This window comes from Hyla sarda, chromosome 2 (genome assembly GCF_029499605.1).
Source record: "Hyla sarda isolate aHylSar1 chromosome 2, aHylSar1.hap1, whole genome shotgun sequence".
Classification (NCBI taxonomy): domain Eukaryota; kingdom Metazoa; phylum Chordata; class Amphibia; order Anura; family Hylidae; genus Hyla; species Hyla sarda.
The window spans coordinates 512,894,378-512,914,340 of record NC_079190.1 but is presented as its reverse complement, the minus strand read 5'-3'; the positions used below and the strand labels follow the sequence as shown (position 1 = coordinate 512,914,340).

Here is a 19,963-nt window from a genome sequence, read left to right as displayed (position 1 = left end):
GGAGGAGGTTTGTTACAGTGTGTCACCCCAGTAGTAAGGAGATTACATGAGGAGGAGGTTTGTTACAGTGTGTCACCCCAGTAGTAAGGAGATTACACGGGGAGGAGGTTTGTTACATTGTGTTACCCCAGTAGTAAGGAGATTACATGAGGAGGAGGTTTGTTACATTGTGTTACCCCAGTAGTAAGGTGATTACATGAGGAGGAGGAGGTTTGTTACAGTGTGTCACCCCAGTAGTAAGGTGATTACATGAGGAGGGGGTTTGTTACAGTGTGTCACCCCAGTAGTAAGGATATTACATGGGGAGGAGGTTTGTTACAGTGTGTCACCCCAGTAGTAAGGAGATTACATGAGGAGGAGGTTTGTTACAGTGTGTCACCCCAGTAGTAAGGAGATTACATGAGGAGGAGGTTGGTTACAGTGTATCATCCCAGTAGTAAGGTGATCACATGAGGAGGAGGAGGTTTGTTACAGTGTGTCACCCCAGTAGTAAGGTGATTACATGAGGAGGAGGTTTGTTACAGTGTGTCACCCTAGTATTAAGGAGATTACATGAGGAGGAGGTTTGTTACAGTGTGTCACCCCAGTAAGGAGATGTGCCCTGGATACAATTGTAACAGATCCTCAACTGTATAAAGTCTGTACAGGTTTTTAGCCTCTGGATGTTCCCTTAACGTGGTATTTCCCAACCAGGGTGCCTCCAGCTGTTGGAAAACTATAACTCCCAGCATGTCCGGGCAGCTTGCTTGCTGTCTGTAAAGAGGAAGAAAGGAAATATAAAGTCTTTCCTCTTCGTCCCCTAGGGCAGCACAGAAGGGTCTTCAGACTGCCCACCAGGACCACCCATCTAGATAATTCATTCACATACACCGGCCCCCTGGCCCATAAAAGGACCCCGCATACTCCCACACACTTTTTTTCCAGTCCTCATAGGGACCCACTATGTCAGCCCATCTAAAGATGTAAAGATCAGCCTTGCGGGGTCATGGCTGCAACTTGTGTTATGAGTATATGGCCAGTGCGGGGTCCTGGCATTCCCTGTCATCATAGAAGCCGGTGCGGGGTCCCGGCGTGAGGTAACTGCGGGCGGATGACAGGGCTACAGTCAGTGCGGGCCTGACAGCCTTATATAAGGTATGTGGGAATTTCACCAGTGCTGGGTCCTGGTTCCCTTACTGTCTGGTTCCCGGCGCAGGAAAAGAATAAGAGATAGTCTTCCTTGCCTGCTTGCGCTGGTCCTGAGGCTGGGGATGCCGTGCGCTCCTGACAGCATCGATCGGCATAACTCCGGTGGGGTAAGTGAACTTTCTCCTCTGCTTCTTGCCTCATTGGCGGGGTCACGCCGCTTACTGTAGTCCGGCGTCTGTTCTGTGTATGCGCGCGCTTCCAGCTGTGCTCTGTATATCGGGCTGGAGCGCGCGCACTGCTGGTGCCGTCAGTATTCCTTATAACGCCAGGAGAACGGTGTGTTCAGCCTCTTGCTGGGCAGCCGGGCTCTAGGAGTATAAGAAATGCAAAACCAAGCATCAATGCTGTGTATTCTGTGGTGAACCACTTCCAGATGGGTTTCCTTTCAATGACTGTGACTATTGTGCTAAAAACATGGAGCCATAATCTCAAGCTGCCAATAAATCTAAAAGATGCATTAGCTGTATACAGCCTCTGGCGGAAGGTTACCAGTCTAACCTCTGTCAGGCATGCTGTCCGTCGGACAAAGGGGATTTTGGGGATGAAGCTAGGGGGTTCTTCTCATGGATGCGCAATCGGATGGCAGAGCCTGGTCCTTCGGGACAGAAAAAGCGGCGCTGTAAGCATAGGTGAATATCCTCTTCCTCGTCATCATCCTCTTCAGATTCCGTGCTGGAATCTAAGAAAAAAATCAAGAGGCAGGAAAAAAGTGCTATCTTCGTCATCTTCTGATAGTTCCTCCAGTAGTAATAGTTCGGCCTCATCTTCCCAGAAAAGAAAGAAGCAGCAGAAATCATCCTCGTCCTCCAGCTCTTCTTCAGACTCTGAGCATGTAGCCAAAGATTATTATTTATTCAAGGTTAAGTCAGCAGATAAGCTGATCAAGAAAGTAAAAAAGAGCATGGAAAAGGGAAAACGTGAACGTGACGTTCGGGACAAGGAAAGCCTCTTATTTTCCGAAGAAGTAGTCAAGTTTCCTCCCGGGTCATCAAGTCTTACAGAGTATCATGGATAAGGAGTGGAGGAAGCCAGACAAATGGTTGGACATGGGTTCTCATTTTAAAGCAATGTATAAACTTGACCCCACAGTATCTAAAGATTGGGAGAAGCCAAGTAAAGTGGATACGGCGGCAGCCAGAGTTTCGAAAAAACTTTTTTTTTCTTCAGTGTTACTTAGAGACATCATGGATAAGAAAGTAGATACTTTATTAAAAAGAATGCATGTAAATATGTCATCTAGGAATAAAGCGGCACTTTCTTCAGTCCCAGTCGCCAGAGCCATGAGGCTTTGGCTTAGCCAGCTGTCAAGGGAGATAGAAGAAGGGGGTTCTAAGAAACGGCTTAAGGAACGTCTGTCCTCCCTAAAGTCGGCCGCATACTTCTTATGTGATTTTTCATTGGACGTCCTGAAGGTGGCATCAAACTCAATGGCAGTGACGAATTCAGTGCGCAGAGCAGTATGGCTAAAACCCTGGTCGGGTGTTGCATCTTCAAAAACGCATTTCTGCGCATTGCCCTTCGAAGCAGGAAGATTAATTGGGAAACAACTGGACAAGGTCCTAAAAGAAAATAAAAAAGATAAATCCCTAGTCCTCCCATACTCCTTTCGTAAACCATTCAAGGGAACTCGGGTCCAGAGAGGGAAAGGAAATTTTCGGAGACTGAGATTTCAAGAGAGAGAGAGAGAAGAAGAAACCTTCAGGTTCCCCCAACCCGAAGCCAGAGTTTTGACGCCAGATGTGCCAGTCCGGTGGGAACAGCTACTAAGTTTTGCAAGCAACTGGGAAAGTTACCTCCAATGGCTGGGTACTAAATATTGTCCTCTCAGGATACGAGCTGGAGTTCCACCATCTACCCAGAGACAGGTGCTTTATAAACCAAGACAAGGACCAACGAGTCCTGGGACTTCTGGAAGAATTTCTACACAAAGAAGCTCTCGAAACTGTACCTGTGGAAGAACAGTTCAAAGGAGTGTACTCAAGCGTATTCACAGTGCCCAAACCGGATCAGAAATGGCATCTAATAATAGATTTAAGATTTTTAAACAAACACCTTCGGAAAACGAAATTCAGGATGGACAACATTCGATCACTGTACAGTATCGTCCAACGAGGAGAAGTCATGGCAACCTTGGACTTAAAGGACACATACCTGCATATTCCCATAAGGGAAGAACACAGAAGATACTTAAGAGTAGCAGTCACCTCAGAAGGAAAAGTCGTTCATTTCAAATTTCAGGCCTTACCCTTCGGTCTTTCAGCAGCACCCAGAATATTCACGATCATTGTGCTTGTTGCAGCACTCTGCTTACAAGACATAAGAGTTGTGCCCTACCTCAACGATTGGTTGCTGATAGCCAGTTCACCAGAAATTTTAGTAGATTACATCAACTCCTCTATCCTATTGTTAGAAGAAGTAGGCTTCATAGTGAATCACCAGAAGTCGGAACTAACGACAACTTCACGGATCAAATTCTTGGGTCTAATAGTGGACTTGACAGTGATGAAAATTTTTCTCTGAGAGAAGAAGATAACCCAGTTACGGAATACCATCTGGAGTCTGCATCGGATGCCTCGGATAACTATCGGACAGGCTATGAGCATCTTAGGGCTCCTAACAGCCACCATAGAGGCCGTCCCTTGGGCCAAAGCCCATTTCAGGGAACTACAACAAGAAATTCTACTTTCCAAGACCAAGTTTCATCTTAAGGCCTATATAAACGTGTCTCTCAGGGTACGCAACAATCTCCTATGGTGGACCAACAGGAAGAATCTCGAGCAGGGAAAGAGCTTTATCAACTTCGCTTAGATGATCATAACCACAGACTCTGCTGTAACCGGTTGGGGTGCACATTCAAATCAGACCTGGGTACAGGGTGTCTGGACGACAGATCTGGTGAAGAGATCCTCAAATTTTCGGGAGCTAAAGGCCATCCAACTTGCCCTCCGGCACTACGAATCCTCTGCCTCAGGAAGATATGTCTTAGTGCAGACCGACAATGCCACCGCAGCGTTCTACATCAACAAGCAGGGTGGCACTTGTTGTCGGTCTCTCCAAAAGCTATGCGCGAACATCATGACTTGGGCAGGGGCAGTAGTAATGGATCTCCGGGCCACTCACATAAGCGGGGTGGTGAACCAGCAAGTAGACCTCAGTCGGCAAGTCCTCAAGCCGGGGAATGGTCCCTGAACCAGAGATATTTCAGAATATTGACGGACAAGTGGGGGACACCAGAGGTGAACTTAATGGCCACCCATGAGAACCGGAAATGAATGAAGTTTGGATCTCTCAAGAGAGGGGATCAACCAGATATTTTGGACGCATTCACTTCACCCTGGAAGAAGAGGTTTGTATACCTGTATCCTCCACTTCCTATGGTACCCAGGGTACTCAGCAAAATTCTGGCGGAATCTCCATCTGCGATTCTATTTACTCCTTTCTGGCCCAGGAGGGCCTGGTTTCCTGTACTGCTGTGCCTGTCCGAGGGCAACTTCTGGAAATTCCCTTTAGTACCGGATCTACTATGTCAAAAGGGGTTCCATCATCCTCATCTGGAACGTCTGCAGCTCACGGCATGGTACCTGAGAGGGAAAGGCTAAAACAACGCGGCTTGTCAGATGAGGTATTCAGTACATTATTAGCATCCAGAAAGTCATCAACAAATTTTGTCTATGGCAGGCTATGGAAGAAATTTTCATCCTGGTTGACTCAATCTAACCTACAACTGTCTTTGTCCGCCGTACTTCAATTTCTGCAGGAAGGCCATAATATAGGCCTAAAGGCCAACACTTTAAGGGTCCACCTTACTGCTATAAACGCAGTAACAGAAGGAAGGTTTAATAATCAACCTTTGATTATTAGATTTTTTAAGGCTCCTGTTAAATGCCTTGACATGTCCTCCCTTTGAGCCACTGGAAGAGGTGGAATTGAGATACCTTTCCATGAAGACTCTCTTTCTAGTAGCAGTGATCTCCGCTAAAAGACTGGGTGAAATACAAGCGTCGTCTTCGAGAGGACCATACCTGAAAATCCTTCCAGATGGAGTACGGCTTAGGACAATGCCTGCGTTCGTGCCTAAGGTTCCATCCACGGCTAACGTTTTTTCCCAGTATTCTTTCCAAATCCGGGTTCAGAAGAAGAACGTAGATTCCATACTTTGGATGTGAAGCGAGCTCTGATTTGCTACCTTCAGGGGGTACAAGAAATACGCAGAGAAGAGAATCTGTTCATACCTGACCACAGGGTCAAGAAAGGGGTTTAAAGCCTCTAAGGATACTTTGGCACGATGGATCCGCACCACCATCACTGACGTTTATACAAAAGAAGGGAAAGATCCACCTCATCCCCTTACAGCGCACTCTACGCGGTCCATGGCAACATCCTGGGCAGAGAGGGAACAGGTTTCATTAACGGAAATATGCAATGCCGCATCCTGGTCCTCTACTTCTACCTTTGCCAAGCATTACCGGCTGGATCTTCACACTGAGAGCCCAGCCTTCAGCACTGGGGTTTTGTCCACTGTTCAGAATTATTAACCCCCCCCCCCCCCCCTTTGTTATCTATGTAGATCCCTTCTGTGCTGCTGTAGGGGACGAAGAGGAAAGTGGGTATTTATACTTAGCGTAATTATACTTATACTTTCCTCGAGTCCCCGAAGGCAGCACACATACCCTCCCAATAAAAGTTTAAGCATTATTCGGTCTATTTTATTACACAGTGTGCGGGAGTATGCGGGATCCTTTTATGGGCCAGGGGGCCGGTGTATGTGAATTAATTATGTAGATCTAGATGGGCGGTCCTGGTGGGCAGTCTGAAGACCATATACCCTTCTGTGCCGCCTTCGGGGACTCGAGGAAAGTATAATTACAGTAAGTATAAATACCCACTATGTGACCCCTGACAGGAGCAACTGAGATTCCTCACTATATATATATATATAAAGTGCACGACTGACACCGCCTGACATACCGAGATAAATAACCCTGCACACAACTTATAAAAGTACTGGAGGTAATAAGGGAGAGAGTATGGGGTCAGGGAGGGCTGTACAGAGAGTATGGGGTCAGGGAGGGCTGTATAGAGAGTATAGTCACTGACCACAGCCTGTAAACTACTGGAGCAAAGAGAACAACTAATACAGAACATAAACCACAAACTGCACCACACGGCTCAGAGTGTGATGAATAATGTATGTACACAGTGACCCCACCAGCAGAATAGTGAGTATAATACAGGATATAACTCAGGATCAGTACAGGATCAGTAATGTAATGTATGTACACAGTGACCTCACCAGCAGAATAGTGAGCACAGCTCTGGAGTATAATACAGGATATAACTCAGGATCAGTACAGGATAAGTAATGTAATGTATGTACACAGTGACCTCACCAGCAGAATAGTGAGTACAGCTCTGGAGTATAATACAGGATATAACTCAGGATCAGTACAGGATAAGTAATGTAATGTATGTACACAGTGATCTCACCAGCAGAATAGTGAGTACAGCTCTAGAGTATAATACAGGATATAACTCAGGATCAGTACAGGATAAGTAATGTAATGTATGTACACAGTGACCTCACCAGCAGAATAGTGAGTACAGCTCTGGAGTATAATACAGGATATAACTCAGGATCAGTACAGGATAAGTAATGTAATGTATGTACACAGTGACCTCACCAGCAGAATAGTGAGTGCAGCTCTGGAGTATAATACAGGATATAACTCAGGATCAGTACAGGATAAGTAATGTAATGTATGTACACAGTGACCTCACCAGCAGAATAGTGAGCACAGCTCTGGAGTATAATACAGGATATAACTCAGGATCAGTACAGGATCAGTAATGTAATGTATGTACACAGTGACCTCACCAGCAGAATAGTGAGCACAGCTCTGGAGTATAATACAGGATATAACTCAGGATCAGTACAGGATAAGTAATGTAATGTATGTACACAGTGACCTCACCAGCAGAATAGTGAGTACAGCTCTAGAGTATAATACAGGATATAACTCAGGATCAGTACAGGATAAGTAATGTAATGTGTGTACACAGTGACCTCACCAGCAGAATAGTGAGTACAGCTCTGGAGTATAATACAGGATATAACTCAGGATCAGTACAGGATAAGTAATGTAATGTATGTACACAGTGACCCCACCAGCAGAATAGTGAGTACAGCTCTGGAATATAATACAGAATATAACTCAGGATCAGTACAGGATAAGTAATGTAATGTATGTACACAGTGACCTCACCAGCAGAATAGTGAGTACAGCTCTGGAGTATAATACAGGATATAACTCAGGATCAGTACAGGATAAGTAATGTAATGTATGTACACAGTGACCTCACCAGCAGAATAGTGAGTGCAGCTCTGGAGTATAATACAGGATATAACTCAGGATCAGTACAGGATAAGTAATGTAATGTATGTACACAGTGACCTCACCAGCAGAATAATGAGCACAGCTCTGGAGTATAATACAGGATATAACTCAGGATCAGTAATGTAATGTATGTACACAGTGACCTCACCAGCAGAATAGCGAGTACAGCTCTGGAGTATAATACAGGCTCAGTAGTGTTGGGTATATACACAGTTGAATATACTGCATTAGCACCAGGTTCCTGTATATACCACAATCTCCGGAGAGCGGTGAATAATAATCACTAATCAGAAGCAGAAGATAAAATAGAAAACCTTTCTACTAAAATAAATTCATATTTCCTCATAAAAATTACATCGACGGGGGGTGAGGACACGTCTGCAGCAGACGACGGGGGGGGGTGAGGACACGTCTGCAGCAGATGACAGGGGGGTGAGGACACGTCTGCAGCAGACGACAGGGGGGTGAGGACACGTCTGCAGCAGACGACGGGGGGGGTGAGGACACGTCTGCAGCAGATGACAGGGGGGTGAGGACACGTCTGCAGCAGACGACAGGGGGGTGAGGACACGTCTGCAGCAGACGACAGGGGGGTGAGGACACGTCTGCAGCAGACGACGGGGGGGGGGGGGGGGGTGAGGACACGTCTGCTGCAGACGACGGGGGTGATGGCGCTCCTGATGCAGACGACGGGGGTGATGGCACGTCTGCAGCAGACGACGGGGGTGATGGCACGTCTGCAGCAGACGACGGGGGTGATGGCACGTCTGCTGCAGACGACGGGGGTGATGATCCTTCTCTCACATCTCTCTATTGTCCGGACTGATCCCGAAGTCTGGCAGGATCTCGGCCACCTTCTTCCTCAGTATGTCTCTTCGCTCCTGCTGTAATCTTAGGTCCTTCATCACCTTGGGGAATCGCCTCCATGTTCTGAGCGCGCTCAGGAGGATCCTCCTGGAAGACAATGGTGGTCAGTAATGAAGACTGTGTATTCCTCCATCTTGGTGACGCTTCTGGACATTCACCCACCTCTGGTTGTGCTCGGCTGCCGTCCTCTGCTTGTCCCACGCGGCCATCTTCTCTTCCTGCGTCACATCCAGCCAGGCCATGAACGTCCTTCTCTGTAGATTCGCCTTGTGGCGCCGCGCCGCCCTCTCCTCCTGGATGGACAGGTAATCCTTATACTGAAACACATTGTTGAGCGTTACTATGATCCAGATGACAATCATAGGTCAGGCGGCTACAAAGTAAAATTCCATTAATTCGCAATTTGAGGCTACGGTCCCGGAACCTCATTCTACTATGAAGACATATGGGGGATATTCTAGAAGAATTATCCAGCAGCCTCCATTGCAGTGAATGAACTGGCCTGTAGGGGGAGCTGCTCTTTGAAGTGGCCGTGTCCCAAGAAGTTGTCCTGTCCTCACCTCCAAACACAGAGGACGTCATCATATAGGGCAGTGGTCTTCACCCTGCGGACCTCCAGATGTTGCAAAACTACAACTCCCAGCATGCCCGGACAGCCGTTGGCTGTCCGGGCATGCTGGGAGTTGTAGTTTTGCAACATCTGGAGGTCCGCAGGTTGAAGACCACTGATATAGGGGGGTGGGACCCAACTCACCCGGAGCCAGTGCTGGAAGGTTCTCCTTAATAGTAAAGTGGTATAAAGCTGTTCTGCCCTCCGGATCTTCTCAGACACCATCATTCTCACTGCTTGAGACCAACACAAAAAGCCGCGACTCAGGAGACCCCGACAGTGGTGAGAGGCTGCCCCCTACGAGGAGATAAGAGAGACGTCATATTATTATACAACAAAAATTACTTCTTCATTCAATACAGAGTCATAATGATCCTGAGTTATATATCCTGTATTATACTCCAGAGCTGTACTCACTATTCTGCTGGTGAGGTCACTGTGTACATACATTACATTACTGATCCTGTACTGATCCTGAGTTATATCCTGTATTATACTCCAGAGCTGTACTCACTATTCTGCTGGTGAGGTCACTGTGTACATACATTACATTACTTATCCTGTACTGATCCTGAGTTATATCCTGTATTATACCCCAGAGCTGCACTCACTATTCTGCTGGTGAGGTCACTGTGTACATACATTACATTACATTACTTATCCTGTACTGATCCTGAGTTATATCCTGTATGATACTCCAGAGCTGTACTCACTATTCTGCTGGTGAGGTCACTGTGTACATACATTACATTACTTATCCTGTACTGATCCTGAGTTATATCCTGTATTATACTCCAGAGCTGTACTCACTATTCTGCTGGTGAGGTCACTGTGTACATACATTACTTATCCTGTACTGATCCTGAGTTATATCCTGTATTATACTCCAGAGCTGTACTCACTATTCTGCTGGTGAGGTCACTGTGTACATACATTACCTTACTTATCCTGTACTGATCCTGAGTTATATCCTGTATTATACTCCAGAGCTGTACTCACTATTCTGCTGGTGAGGTCACTGTGTACATACATTACATTACTTATTCTGTACTGATCCTGAGTTATATCCTGTATTATACTCCAGAGCTGTACTCACTATTCTGCTGGTGAGGTCACTGTGTACATACATTACATTACATTACTTATCCTGTACTGATCCTGAGTTATATCCTGTATTATACTCCAGAGCTGTACTCACTATTCTGCTGGTGAGGTCACTGTGTACATACATTACATTACATTACTTATCCTGTACTGATCCTGAGTTATATCCTGTATTATACTCCAGAGCTGTACTCACTATTCTGCTGGGGAGGTCACTGTGTATATACATTACATTACTTATCCTGTACTGATCTTGAGTTATATCCTGTATTATACTCCAGAGCTGTACTCACTATTCTGCTGGTGAGGTCACTGTGTACATACATTACATTACATTACTTATCCTGTACTGATCCTGAGTTATATCCTGTATGATACTCCAGAGCTGTACTCACTATTCTGCTGGTGAGGTCACTGTGTACATACATTACATTACTTATCCTGAGTTATATCCTGTATTATACCCCAGAGCTGTACTCACTATTCTGCTGCTGAGGTCACTGTGTATATACATTACATTACTTATCCTGTACTGATCCTGAGTTATATCCTGTATTATACTCCAGAGCTGTACTCACTATTCTGCTGGTGAGGTCACTGTGTACATACATTACTTATCCTGTACTGATCCTGAGTTATATCCTGTATTATACTCCAGAGCTGTACTCACTATTCTGCTGGTGGGGTCACTGTGTACATTACATTACATTACTTATCCTGTACTGATCCTGAGTTATATCCTGTATTATACTCCAGAGCTGTACTCACTATTCTGCTGGTGAGGTCACTGTGTACATACATTACATTACTTATCCTGTACTGATCCTGAGTTATATCCTGTATTATACTCCAGAGCTGTACTCACTATTCTGCTGGTGAGGTCACTGTGTACATACATTACATTACTTATCCTGTACTGATCCTGGCCATTACCTCCATATTGTGCCTGCACTGTTCCAGCAGCTTCTTCCATGGTTCCAGGCCCCGGACCCTCAGCAGCCTCCGCTCATTGTGCAGCTTCGCCCTCTCCAGCATCTCTTGCTCTCTCTGCAGCCTCCTCTGCTTCTCCTCTTCTTTCTGTTAGTGAGGGGATCAGGTAAGTGATGAGGTAAGTGATCAGTGATAAGTTGTCTGTGGGCTCCGGGGTACGGTACCTGTCTCTGCAGCCTCTTCTCCTCCCTCTTCTTTTCCAGCTGAGCCTCCTTCTCTGCTAACTCCATGTGCAGCCTCTGCTCCTCTGCTGCCCGTAGCTGCGCCTGTGGATGGAGACATATAAAGTCATGTGATGGTAACGTATAGATATATAGAGGAGAGCATATAGATTATATATATATCTATACGCTCTCCTCTATATATCTATACGCTCCCCCATATATATATATATATATATGAGGAGAGCGTATAAATATATATACCGTATAGAGGATATCGTATAAATATATATATGGGGGAGCGTATAGATATATAGAGGAGAGCATATAGATATATATGGAGGGGAGCGTATAGATATATATGGGGGGAGCGTATAGATATATATGGTGAGCGTATAGATATATATGGGGGAGCGTATAGATATTTATGGAGGAGAGCGTATAGATATATGGGGGGAGCGTATAGATATATATTGGGGGGAGCAGTCATTGTTGCCTCCTCACCAGTTTGTCCTCCTCCCGCTTCCTCCTCATTTCCTCCATTAGGCGCCTCCTCTCTGCGCGCTGCGCTGCTCTCTCCTCCATCGCTGCAAAGAGAAAGTCAATTAAAGCGACTTATATTAAAATCATCTGGAAATAGTCCTGGGCTCCGCAACCCTGCACGTCCTGGGCTCCGCAACCCTGCACCTCCTAGGCTCCGCAACCCTGCACCTCCTAGGCTCCGCAACCCTGCACGTCCTGGGCTCCGCAACCCTGCACGTCCTGGGCTCCGCAACCCTGCACCTCCTAGGCTCCGCAACCCTGCACCTCCTAGGCTCCGCAACCCTGCACGTCCTGGGCTCCGCAACCCTGCACGTCCTGGGCTCCGCAACCCTGCACGTCCTGGGCTCCGCAACCCTGCACGTCCTAGGCTCCGCAACCCTGCACGTCCCAGGCTCCTCAACCCTGCACGTCCCAGGCTCCTCAACCCTGCACGTCCCAGGCTCCGCAACCCTGCACGTCCCAGGCTCCGCAACCCTGCACGTCCCAGGCTCCGCAACCCTGCACGTCCTAGGCTCCGCAACCCTGCACGTCCCAGGCTCCTCAACCCTGCACGTCCCAGGCTCCTCAACCCTGCACGTCCCAGGCTCCTCAACCCTGCACGTCCCAGGCTCCTCAACCCTGCACGTCCCAGGCTCCGCAACCCTGCACGTCCCAGGCTCCGCAACCCTGCACGTCCCAGGCTCCGCAACCCTGCACGTCCCAGGCTCCGCAACCCTGCACGTCCCAGGCTCCGCAACCCTGCACCTCCTAGGCTCTGCAACACGGCACCACCTAGGCTCCGCAACCCGGCACCTCCTAGGCTCCGCAACCCTGCACCTCCTAGGCTCCGCAACCCTGCACCTGCTAGGCTCCGCAACCCTGCACCTCCTAGGCTCCGCAACCCTGCACCTCCTAGGCTCTGCAACCCTGCACCTCCTAGGCCTGTCCAGAGTAAAAGGAAATCCCCATAGCAAACATATGCTGCTCTGGACAGTTCCTAAAATGGACAGAGAAGTCAGCAGAGAGCACTGTGTTTCAAACTGAAAATAATTTCCTCTGTAGTATTCAGCAGCTAATAAGTACAGGAAGGATTAAGATTTTTAATAGAAGTAATTTACAAATCTGTTTAACTTTCTGGCACCAGTTGATTTAAAAAAAAAAAAAAAAAAGTTTTCACCGGAGTACCCCTTTAAGTAACTTGAACCCTGCTCTGTGGCATTTTCCAGGTGCATCATGGGACCCTTTTGTTTGGCAGCAGCAGCTGTTCGCTGATCTTAAGTGGCCATGGCCCATGAGCTTAACTTGGCCACTTTAAGTCATTGAGCAGCAGTGGCTGCTGGGACTTCTAACAAGTGACGTCCCCGACGCTGTGTCCGAGGAGGGGGCAGGAAGACGTCACAGGTCAGAAGACACCAGATGTGAATGGGAATGAGTGCGGCTGCACCGGGGCCTGCTGCATAGTGGGATGGAGAGACACAGACCGGGGCCTGCTGCATAGTGGGATGGAGAGACACAGGGGGCACAGGGGGTGAGGTTATGTCTCCATATATTTTCTTATTACAATTTAGGTGTCTGTATCTCTTATTAACAATTTAGTTTAACCTACTGTTTGCTAATTTAACTTTTTGCTGTGACACAAAACTATGGAAGTATAAAAAGTGTAATAAACATGAAAAGTTTGGAAAGCTCTGGTCTAGATGTAGATCTGGTCTGCATGTCCTCCCTCCCTCCAAGTGGCAGCAACACTACACATCCTGCCTTCCTAAGTAACTAGGACGTTGCGTCTCCTCATCTACTTTCCCTCAACACAGCATTTCCTACCTCTGGGTAACTGCATTACTGCACATACTCCCAGAGAAGCAGCACTGCACTGTCTACCTAACCAAGCAGCAGCAGCACTGTCTACCTAACCAAGCAGCAGCAGCACTGTCTCCCTAACCAAGCAGCAGCAGCACTGTCTCCCTAACCAAGCAGCAGCACTGTCTCCCTAACCAAGCAGCAGCAGCACTGCACTGTCTCCTTACCCAAGCAGCAGCAGCACTGCACTGTCTCCCTAACCAAGCAGCAGCAGCACTGCACTGTCTCCCTAACCAAGCAGCAGCAGCACTGCACTGTCTCCCTAACCAAGCAGCAGCAGCACTGTCTCCCTAACCAAGCAGCAGCAGCACTGTCTCCCTAACCAAGCAGCAGCAGCACTGTCTCCTTACCCAAGCAGCAGCAGCACTGTCTCCTTACCCAAGCAGCAGCAGCACTGTCTCCTTACCCAAGCAGCAGCAGCACTGTCTCCTTACCCAAGCAGCAGCAGCACTGTCTCCTTACCCAAGCAGCAGCAGCACTGCCTCCTTACCCAAGCAGCAGCAGCACTGTCTCCTTACCCAAGCAGCAGCAGCACTGTCTCCTTACCCAAGCAGCAGCAGCACTGCCTCCTTACCCAAGCAGCAGCAGCACTGCCTCCTTACCCAAGCAGCAGCAGCACTGTCTCCTTACCCAAGCAGCAGCAGCACTGTCTCCTTACCCAAGCAGCAGCAGCACTGTCTCCCTAGACAAGCAGCAGCAATGTCCTCCCTCCATGTGACCTCCGCACCATGAAGTTCAGCATTTCTTTCCTCCCATCAGGTCTACCCCGACCTGTGACCTTATACCTATGACCGCAGGATGAGGAGTAGAGGTTCCACCAGTTCCTCTGGATGTGGATACTTCGCTGTGGGCGGGGCTTTTGTTGGGGCGGTCCGATCGTGTAGACGAAAGCGGCAATCTGTAAAAACACAATCCAGATACAACACAATCAGAAGGTTGTCACCCAGCTTTCCTACAGCCCTGAATGACACATTGTCTAGTGATGCAGAAAACCAGGAGAAGAAAGTTTACTCCATCACTAAATGTATTTGGCGTGGGTCACAACTCCAGGAATAGAAAAAGATGGTACCCAGGCAGACAGCTGAGGACGGCTCTCACACCGAAACGCGTCCTTGTACTACACTGTGGCTTAATAATTCTTCACTGTGCGTTACTGCTGAGTATCATCTTTTCTACTTGTGACTTTTACCCTACCCTCGTGCACCACCGCAGAGTACACGGATGTGCCGACACACTACTATATTGAAACAACTCCAGGAATGACAGCCATACTGGCTGTCACTCAGCTTTTCCAGGCTCAGATGTAACTAATAAGAGATGCTCTTCTATAGAGTATATGGGTTTGTGTCTTTATACCTGTGAGGAGTCTCCTGTATGGAGGAGCCCTTGGTATTGGGGTCACTCCCGCTCCTGTGGGTGACCCTGGCAGGGGTGGTCAGCTCTGCGGTCACGGCGCTGGCGTTCTTGGCTTCCTGACGGGTGATCATCAGTTTCTGGTTCTCCATCAGGCCCAGGATCATCTCCTTCTGCTCCTGCAGCTGCCGCCTCTGCTCCTCGATAAGCTTCTGCTGGAAGACATGACGGTTCTCAAAGTTCTCCCCATAGGGGGGGATCCTCCTGGGGTGGGCGGAGCCCTGGGGGGCACTACGAGGCTGTAGACGATGCCGCTCCAGCTCTTCAGGGGTGAGGGAGGCGTGCTGAGGTGTCACCTGCCAGGCGTGCCTGGGACCGGCCGGGGGAGTCTCCGCCGTCTTCTGGTGGGGGGTGACTGGGGGGTCGGTCTTAGCGCATTTGTTCTGTTCTACCTACAAGACATCGGGAGATGACATTACACCTGGAGGCAGCAATAGGAAAAGTGCAACAACTATTCACAATCAGAGGAAATCAGCAAAGCTCCTATGAGTAAAGTTTGTGACCCCCCCCACCCCCCCATCCCCAAACCAATAATTGACAATTTGCACCCTTAAAGGGGTACTCTGCTGCTCTGCGTTTATAACAAACTGCTCCAAACGCAGATGCCGGTGGTTCGTGACGTCATAGCCCCACCCTCTCATGTCCCGCCCCACCCCCTCAATGCAAGTCTATGGGAGGGGGTGTGACAGCCGTCATGCCCCTTCCCATAGACCTGCATTGAGGGGGTGGGGCGTAAAGTCATGAGGGGGCGGGGCTATGACGTCACAAGCTCCCGGCGCCGGCTCCAGCGTTCAGTTTTTTTTTATCAATTGGTGCCAAAAAGGTAAAACAAATTTGTAAATTACTTCTATTAAAAAATCTTAATCCTTACAGTACTTATCAGCTGCTGTATGATCCACCGAAAGTTCTTTTCTTTTTGAATTTCCTTTCTGTCTGACCACAGTGCTCTCTGCTGACACCTCTGTCCATGTCAGGAACTGTCTGGAGCAGGAGAGGTTTGCTATGGGGATTTGCTCCTACTATGGACAGTTCCTAAAATGGACAGAGGTGTCAGCAGAGAGCACTGTGGTCAGACTGGAAAGAACTTCACAACTTCCTGTGGAGCATATAGCAGCTGCTAAGTACTGGAAGGATTAAGATTTTTTTTAAAGAAGTAATTTATAAATCTTTCGTACTTTTCTGGCACTAGTTGATTTAAAATGTTTTTTTTTTCCAGTGGAGTACCCCTTTAAGTTCTACTCACTATGATGATAAAGAACCAACATACGATTTACACGCTGGACACCAATGCAAGCATTGTCATAGTATATCAGCAGTGCCACCCGGAGGATTGAGGAGGTATTACACCTGCAGTTGTTTTCTCTCTTATCAGCCATGTCAGTGCTGGGAGAGGCTGAGGAGAGGACAGGAGCATTATCTATTGTTCTCAGTTATCAGCCATGTCAGTGCTGAGGAGAGGCTGAGGGTAGGACAGGAGCATTATCTATTGTTCTCTGTTATCAGCCATGTCAGTGCTGGGGAGAGGCTGAGGATAGGACAGGAGCATTATCTATTGTTCTCAGTTATCAGCCATGTCAGTGCTGGGGAGAGGCTGAGGGTAGGACAGGAGCATTATCTATTGTTCTCAGTTATCAGCCATGTCAGTGCTGAGGAGAGGCTGAGGGTAGGACAGGAGCATTATCTATTGTTCTCAGTTATCAGCCATGTCAGTGCTGAGGAGAGGCTGAGGGTAGGACAGGAGCATTATCTATTGTTCTCTGTTATCAGCCATGTCAGTGCTGAGGAGAGGCTGAGGATAGGACAGGAGCATTATCTATTGTTCTCAGTTATCAGCCATGTCAGTGCTGAGGAGAGGCTGAGGGTAGGACAGGAGCATTATCTATTGTTCTCAGTTATCAGCCATGTCAGTGCTGGGGGAGGGGCTGAGGGTAGGACAGGAGCATTATCTATTGTTCTCTGTTATCAGCCATGTCAGTGCTGGGGAGGGGCTGAGGATAGGACAGGAGCATTATCTATTGTTCTCAGTTATCAGCCATGTCAGTGCTGGGGAGAGGCTGAGGATAGGACAGGAGCATTATCTATTGTTCTCAGTTATCAGCCATGTCAGTGCTGGGGAGAGGACAGGAGCATTATCTATTGTTCTCAGTTATCAGCCATGTCAGTGCTGAGGATAGGACAGGAGCATTATCTATTGTTCTCAGTTATCAGCCATGTCAGTGCTGGGGAGAGGCTGAGGATAGGACAGGAGCATTATCTATTGTTCTCTGTTATCAGCCATGTCAGTGCTGAGGAGAGGCTGAGGATAGGACAGGAGCATTATCTATTGTTCTCAGTTATCAGCCATGTCAGTGCTGGGGAGGGGCTGAGGATAGGACAGGAGCATTATCTATTGTTCTCTGTTATCAGCCATGTCAGTGCTGGGGAGAGGCTGAGGATAGGACAGGAGCATTATCTATTGTTCTCTGTTATCAGCCATGTCAGTGCTGAGGAGAGGCTGAGGGTAGGACAGGAGCATTATCTATTGTTCTCAGTTATCAGCCATGTCAGTGCTGAGGAGAGGACAGGAGCATTATCTATTGTTCTCAGTTATCAGCCATGTCAGTGCTGGGGAGAGGCTGAGGATAGGACAGGAGCATTATCTATTGTTCTCTGTTATCAGCCATGTCAGTGCTGGGGAGAGGCTGAGGATAGGACAGGAGCATTATCTATTGTTCTCAGTTATCAGCCATGTCAGTGCTGGGAGAGGCTGAGGATAGGACAGGAGCATTATCTATTGTTCTCTGTTATCAGCCATGTCAGTGCTGGGGAGAGGCTGAGGATAGGACAGGAGCATTATCTATTGTTCTCAGTTATCAGCCATGTCAGTGCTGGGGGAGGGGCTGAGGATAGGACAGGAGCATTATCTATTGTTCTCTGTTATCAGCCATGTCAGTGCTGGGGAGGGGCTGAGGGTAGGACAGGAGCATTATCTATTGTTCTCAGTTATCAGCCATGTCAGTGCTGGGGAGAGGCTGAGGGTAGGACAGGAGCATTATCTATTGTTCTCAGTTATCAGCCATGTCAGTGCTGGGGAGAGGCTGAGGATAGGACAGGAGCATTATCTATTGTTCTCAGTTATCAGCCATGTCAGTGGTGAGGAGAGGCTGAGGGTAGGACAGGAGCATTATCTATTGTTCTCAGTTATCAGCCATGTCAGTGCTGGGAGAGGCTGAGGATAGGACAGGAGCATTATCTATTGTTCTCAGTTATCAGCCATGTCAGTGCTGAGGAGAGGCTGAGGATAGGACAGGAGCATTATCTATTGTTCTCAGTTATCAGCCATGTCAGTGCTGGGAGAGGCTGAGGGTAGGACAGGAGCATTATCTATTGTTCTCAGTTATCAGCCATGTCAGTGCTGAGGAGAGGCTGAGGATAGGACAGGAGCATTATCTATTGTTCTCAGTTATCAGCCATGTCAGTGCTGGGGAGAGGCTGAGGATAGGACAGGAGCATTATCTATTGTTCTCTGTTATCAGCCATGTCAGTGCTGGGGAGAGGCTGAGGAGAGGACAGGAGCATTATCTATTGTTCTCAGTTATCAGCCATGTCAGTGCTGAGGAGAGGCTGAGGATAGGACAGGAGCATTATCTATTGTTCTCAGTTATCAGCCATGTCAGTGCTGGGGAGGGGCTGAGGATAGGACAGGAGCATTATCTATTGTTCTCAGTTATCAGCCATGTCAGTGCTGAGGAGAGGCTGAGGATAGGACAGGAGCATTATCTATTGTTCTCAGTTATCAGCCATGTCAGTGCTGGGGAGAGGCTGAGGATAGGACAGGAGCATTATCTATTGTTCTCTGTTATCAGCCATGTCAGTGCTGAGGAGAGGCTGAGGATAGGACAGGAGCATTATCTATTGTTCTCAGTTATCAGCCATGTCAGTGCTGGGGGAGGGGCTGAGGGTAGGACAGGAGCATTATCTATTGTTCTCAGTTATCAGCCATGTCAGTGCTGAGGATAGGACAGGAGCATTATCTATTGTTCTCAGTTATCAGCCATGTCAGTGGTGAGGAGAGGCTGAGGGTAGGACAGGAGCATTATCTATTGTTCTCTGTTATCAGCCATGTCAGTGCTGAGGAGAGGCTGAGGATAGGACAGGAGCATTATCTATTGTTCTCTGTTATCAGCCATGTCAGTGCTGAGGAGAGGCTGAGGATAGGACAGGAGCATTATCTATTGTTCTCAGTTATCAGCCATGTCAGGCTGGGGAGAGGCTGAGGATAGGACAGGAGCATTATCTATTGTTCTCAGTTATCAGCCATGTCAGTGCTGGGGGAGGGGCTGAGGGTAGGACAGGAGCATTATCTATTGTTCTCTGTTATCAGCCATGTCAGTGCTGGGGAGAGGCTGAGGATAGGACAGGAGCATTATCTATTGTTCTCAGTTATCAGCCATGTCAGTGCTGAGGAGAGGCTGAGGGTAGGACAGGAGCATTATCTATTGTTCTCAGTTATCAGCCATGTCAGTGCTGAGGAGAGGCTGAGGGTAGGACAGGAGCATTATCTATTGTTCTCAGTTATCAGCCATGTCAGTGCTGGGGAGAGGCTGAGGATAGGACAGGAGCATTATCTATTGTTCTCAGTTATCAGCCATGTCAGTGCTGGGGAGAGGCTGAGGATAGGACAGGAGCATTATCTATTGTTCTCAGTTATCAGCCATGTCAGTGCTGAGGAGAGGCTGAGGATAGGACAGGAGCATTATCTATTGTTCTCTGTTATCAGCCATGTCAGTGCTGGGGAGAGGCTGAGGAGAGGACAGGAGCATTATCTATTGTTCTCTGTTATCAGCCATGTCAGTGCTGGGGAGAGGCTGAGGGTA

The 19,963-nt window shown here is 48.0% G+C and overlaps 1 protein-coding gene across 3 annotated transcripts in view; it reads right to left on the bottom strand.

Annotated features, from left to right (window-relative positions):
- Positions 1–8,236: 8,236 nt before the first annotated feature.
- Positions 8,237–19,963, bottom strand: part of CCDC191 (coiled-coil domain containing 191) — a 65,699-nt gene continuing 53,972 nt past the window's right edge. For all 3 annotated transcript variants that reach the window (XM_056559933.1, XM_056559934.1, XM_056559935.1), the window contains exons 10-17: positions 15,051–15,499; positions 14,480–14,592; positions 11,820–11,902; positions 11,319–11,420; positions 11,098–11,241; positions 9,205–9,357; positions 8,613–8,767; positions 8,237–8,537 (exon numbers count right to left, since the gene is read on the bottom strand). In XM_056559933.1, coding sequence (XP_056415908.1) covers positions 8,384–8,537; positions 8,613–8,767; positions 9,205–9,357; positions 11,098–11,241; positions 11,319–11,420; positions 11,820–11,902; positions 14,480–14,592; positions 15,051–15,499 — 1,353 coding nt within the window. In that variant the 3' untranslated portion in view covers positions 8,237–8,383. The remainder of the gene's footprint in view (positions 8,538–8,612; positions 8,768–9,204; positions 9,358–11,097; positions 11,242–11,318; positions 11,421–11,819; positions 11,903–14,479; positions 14,593–15,050; positions 15,500–19,963) is intronic.